Consider the following 5,448-nt stretch of genomic DNA (forward strand, 5'->3'; position numbering starts at 1 on the left):
CCCCGCTTACGACACTGGCTAACACGCCAATCATCCCCACCCCCAATGAAAAAAACTTTTCTACGCCACTGATGTTAAACAGGTTAATAGGCAATGATGTAGATAATCTTGACTCTTTGTGAGAGCAGCTTAGTTCAGTCTGGTGGTAGCCACTGTGTGTGCGCTGAACCGTGGCACGGTCTAGGTCTCCGGTTGAATTCCCATCGCTGCCTCTCCTTGTGTTTCAGCTAGGGGGCTGAAATACAAGTTACAATAGCGCACCGTCCTTCGGATGAGACGTTTAAGCCGTTGGTCCCGTGTATTTTTGGTACACTCTAAAAGAGTAGGGGATTGTCTCCCGGTGTACTGCCCAATCACCACCAGAAGGACCCCAATGGAAATAAGTCTTCTTCTAGAATTTCGTGGGCTATCCTTGGTGTGTACACCGAATAAATCCAATCCAATCCAATAAATTATTTAAAAATTAAAATCAGGAAGTTTCTTTGTTTGTATGGCAAGATGATGTATTATAATGGATTATTTTTACTGGTTCATGTAAAGAACGATTTACATTGGTTCAAAGATATCAGATAGATTGTAAAGCTGTTGGTAAGATAATAAACAAATTACAATCCGTCTTTCGGATGAGACGTTTAAGCCGTTGGTCCCGTGTGTATTTATGGCCCAGTTGCACGTTAAAGAATGCAGTACACTCTTCGGAAAAGTGTAGAGGATTGTCTCCCGGTGTACTGCCCAATCACCACCAGAAGGACCCCACTGGACTTTCGTGGGCTATCCATGGTGTTTAAACAGAATAAATTAATCCATTCATAGAGCTTTACTTTAAGTAAATTTAAGTTTATATTAGAAGACCCTACTCATCCATTGCATGATGCCATTGCTGTAAATAGATCTGGTAGACTCCGTCAACCTAAAGTCAAAATAACAGATTTAAAAACTCAATTATACCATCCGCCATCTGGATATTTATTTCACTATCTATATTTTTATTATTGTAACTCATCTTGTTTTTTGTGCATTAATTTTTGTATGTGTTTGATATATATTTAACTAAATTTTTATGTATCTTGATGTATTTAATTTTTTTTTACTCATATGTAACAAGGAAAATAAATCTCATGACATCGTTATGACAATAAAGAATAATCTGAATCTGAATCTGTTTGGCAGCCATTCGTCTGACAGACAAAGATGTGATTATGTACTTGATTAACTGAGAAGTGTGACGTTTCCTAAACTAATTTAATCATGTGATGTTGTGGTCATATTTTAGTCGTATGGAATGCCGTGTCAATCACTGAAAGATAGATTTGATATTCGGTTTAATAATGCTCGTTGTGTAGATATAAATTGAATTTTGTTATTGCTCTTTTTATACCAAGTGTCCTTGTGGTGTTTCATTCAGCATTAATTTATTTATAGTTGCTTTGCTTTCTGTTATAGCCCCTGATTGTCCAGATGGATACATTGTTGGACCAAACGACCACTGCTATCGCTTCAGTTTATACGAGAATGTATGGGACAGCTCGCGTGGGAACTGTCAAAGAGCGGTCGATGGCGATTATGTCATAATAAATGATCAGGAAGAACTAGCTTATTTAGTGTCGGAAATAAATAATAGAAACGAAAACTACACCTGGTGGATTGGTAAGAAAGGGAAATAATTTAGTTTAATCACGTAACATTTATCAATGTTTGAGTATGTCAAGGCAGTATATCAAATTTGATTTCCATAGCGTTTACATCTCAAAATGATTTCTTAGGGCTTTATGACGTCTCTGTTGAACGTCAATGGAGTTGGATAGACTGCAGTTCTCTGAACACGTTTCAGCAGAGCTTATGGGGATCCCAAGAGCCTAATGGTGACTACGATTGTGGTGTTTTGAGATCAGATGGTACAGTTGCAGCACAACAATGTGATATGCGCGCAAACCATGGTTACATTTGTGAAGTTAATGCAAAAGGTTCGTAATAGTTATGACCAGATATTCGGAATCGTGATTTCACATAATACAAAGAGCCCAAAACCGTAGGCGGATAATAATTAAATATGTCTGACTATGAAAAGTCTACGATACGAGATAACAATATTTATTTTGGAAAATCTAGAATGTATTGATAAGTCAGTAAAGAATAAAACTGTTAGTTGCAAGTAGACTTGTAGGCCTTTTGTCGGACTGTCTTCGCATACGTCATATTTTCGAACGATACTTATTAAAGCGACGACACAAACACATTAATTTACACACACTGTTAAAGTAAGGACACAAACACATTAATCTACACACACTGTATATTACAGTATTAGTAATTTATCATTAGGAATGACCAGATGTAGTTGTACTAAGGTACTTTTCCTTCAACCCCGGTATTCACGCTTCAAATCCTTCCAATTCCAGATTTGCTTTTTTGTTTAAAAATAAAAAGAAAAAGAAAAAAACTTTGCCTTTCTCTTTCATAAAATACATCAACTTAACTCTCTAACCTTCTAATGTGATTTATGCAATGTACAATATTTTAGAATCTTTGACTGTGACGTTCAAGCTTTTGTGGAGAGGGCCACCTTCTGTAACTCTATTTAATAAAATAAGTGATGGTTGTCTCGAACTAATGATATGCATATGTGTATTATCTTTTGAAATTTACAGTTCATCATCTTTTTTTTAATAGAATATACAATAGAGGATACAAACGTCCAGCGTGTCCATGTTGTTCCTGTTAATGAATCAAGCATCCATGTCACGTGGGGGATATCTAATTTCACGTGTGACGTATTAGGTTATCGCGTACATTTCACTGATATCAGTGATGGATTGGGTAAGAGAAAAAATTGTCTGAAATTCCACTGGCATTGTTACTGTATCCTGTTCATTCAAAGTAAAGTTAAAGACTTGTTAGAATATTATTTAATTATTATGTTTTGCTTTTTTTCTTTTTAATTTTTATGTTGTAGAATCTGAGTCGATTTCAATATTCCCCGGTAATGCTAGCGAAGCAATTTTGAATAATTTATTGCCGTTTACAAATTATTCTGTGGCGGTAGCGGCGCTCCATATTGATGAGGAACTGTCAAAGGTTGGTCCGGTTTTTGCTGTTACATATCAAGGTGAGCAAGAGTTCCGCATTATATATTTTTTTGGGCGTCTTTTTGGTAGCTCAATGAAGCAAACGTCTAACGTAAACATGTTCATTTCAGCTTTTGTAAATACCATACAACAAGAGATTTAAATAAACCCCAATAAGTTGTATTGGTAGTTGTCGAATTGGGGTTAAGATGTTTCCAATTCCAGGGTCTGCGTTGAAATAATCATTCAATTCAAGGTTTTATTTTTTTTGGAGACACAGAAAACAAAGCAAAACAGCTCCTAAGCTTAAATTTCAGACTAGTGTTCATAATTTGCATCTAGTAACAGGCGAGAAGTTGTCTCATTGATGGACATTTAAAAAGCTGAAGTATATTAAATAAAAATATTTTAAGCTAAATTTATTTTCAAAAGCCGGGCACTCGCTGTTTACAACAGTCGAAACCACCTCCGCTCTCTATAGGCTTTTGACGACGCGACGCCGCACCGGCTGCTGATTGTCGGTAAAGGTCTAAGCGGATTATTATTTAATACGATCCGTTGCGCGTGCCTAGTTGCGTTGCGCTCTCCATGAAATCGTGTCGGCTGACGATCGTTGACGCAGTGAGTGCCGTTAACCTGGCTGTATAAACATTAAATAATTTTGAACTATATAATTCCCATCCAGGGCAGATACAAGTACTATCAACTTTCCAATAATTATGATTATTTTTTTTAAATAAACTCCTGTATCTTTTCATTCACTTAACATTTCGTTTTAAATTACGAATTAGGTACCGACTGCAACGTCATGAATAGGCCACCATCAACAACAGTGACGTCACCTAGTTACCCGGCACCGTTCTCAAAACAAGAGTGCCAACAGTATATAAGTGTGCCGGGGGCAGACGGAATTCAGCTTACTTTTCACGATTTTGAAACAGGAAATGAAGGCAGTGAATTATTAATTGGGTCGGGACTTAGTGTCGACGTTAGCACTGTCATTTACGAATTTACTGGTTCTATGATGTCAAACGACTCAAAAGCGCCTAACAGGACGACGATAACGGTGTTTGAAAATAAATTATGGCTTTATTTCATCGGTAAAGAAAATCCAAATGGAGAAAAGGGATTCAACCTATCATTCTCGGCTTACATATTATGTAAGTTAAGTGAATATGCTGCTTGATAATGAATTATTGTAGTAATCCCAGGTTCCATCTAAAAATAGCGTTAACGTGAATAAACACATGTGGTTTTGTGGGACACACGCGTATTATTTGTCCTATTCTGGTTCAGTATGTAAATTTGCTAATTCTTTTTTATGTGTTTTTTGGCATGTGAGAGCGCAGTTTAACTCTTTGAAGAAAGCCAAAAATACTTGAGTATTACGCATTAGAAATGCGTAAATTTTGTTTAAAATAATATTGTTAGAAAATACTTTAAAATGTTGTATCGCCATTGACTATTGTCACCTGAAATTTGAGTATTTCAACTTCTGAACAAAGCAAAACAAAGTTTCTTGCATTTTTTACGTATTTGATTCAACAATTTGATTCGAAACGTACAGTATGTATCTTTGCTAACTATTTTACGTTTTTAGGGCAGGTGGGAACGCCAACGTATTAGAAATATAGGGCGGAGCTGACATATTGATATTAAAAACACAAGATCATACAATTGAAATGATTAGGCTTACCGGTAACTTTTTTGCAGCGTGTCCCACTGGTTACATCGCAGGCCCACAAGACCACTGCTACAAATTTAGCACGTACGGCGAATGGTGGGTATCTGGACGGCAGTACGACTGTCAGGCCTCTCAGGACGGAGAACTTGCTATAATCAATGATGAAGTAGAGCTAGAATGGATAGTTCAAAGAGCCATGATAACTGACCCAGATGTATCTTTGTGGTGGATAGGTAACCGATATTTGATGAATTTAGAATAAACTGCGATTTGATGATAATTGGAAAATCAATTAAATACTTATTTATAATTTTATTCCAAACAAATCATAAATCGTCACGTACTGAACGGGTGCTCTATTTCTTACGCATTTTATTTTTACCACTCGAGCATTATGAAATTGCGCAAGAAAGGTTTTGCACACATTGATAATGCACAAGAAATTTTTTGCGCAATTTTAAATTGTGCAAGGACTTTCTTCAATCCTATCTAGTTCTCAAACAATGATTATTACCACACTCTGAAAAGTTGTCATAACTGAAAAGAGAGATGGATTAGCCCGTACTACTAGAAGATGCCTATGCTACGTCCCATTTTAATATTCAATTCTTTATGCAGAAACATTAACCGTCACGGGACACGGGGTGAAGTCGAATCTAAGGAGAGACAATATTTATAAAATACAAATAGTATATATAT

The 5,448-nt window shown here is 36.3% G+C and overlaps 1 protein-coding gene across 1 annotated transcript in view; it reads left to right on the forward strand.

Moving 5' to 3' along the window:
• The window catches only part of LOC117117344, a 23,663-nt gene that overhangs the window by 11,620 nt on the left and 6,595 nt on the right, over positions 1-5,448 (forward strand). Inside the window, exons 12-17 of the mRNA XM_033261618.1 lie at positions 1,444-1,647; positions 1,764-1,964; positions 2,671-2,817; positions 2,954-3,106; positions 3,857-4,225; positions 4,779-4,982. Coding sequence (XP_033117509.1) covers positions 1,444-1,647; positions 1,764-1,964; positions 2,671-2,817; positions 2,954-3,106; positions 3,857-4,225; positions 4,779-4,982 — 1,278 coding nt within the window. The remainder of the gene's footprint in view (positions 1-1,443; positions 1,648-1,763; positions 1,965-2,670; positions 2,818-2,953; positions 3,107-3,856; positions 4,226-4,778; positions 4,983-5,448) is intronic.

The sequence above is a fragment of the Anneissia japonica genome, unplaced genomic scaffold (assembly GCF_011630105.1).
Source record: "Anneissia japonica isolate Jap-2015-1 unplaced genomic scaffold, ASM1163010v1 scaffold287725_len345208_cov150, whole genome shotgun sequence".
NCBI lineage: Eukaryota > Metazoa > Echinodermata > Crinoidea > Comatulida > Comatulidae > Anneissia > Anneissia japonica.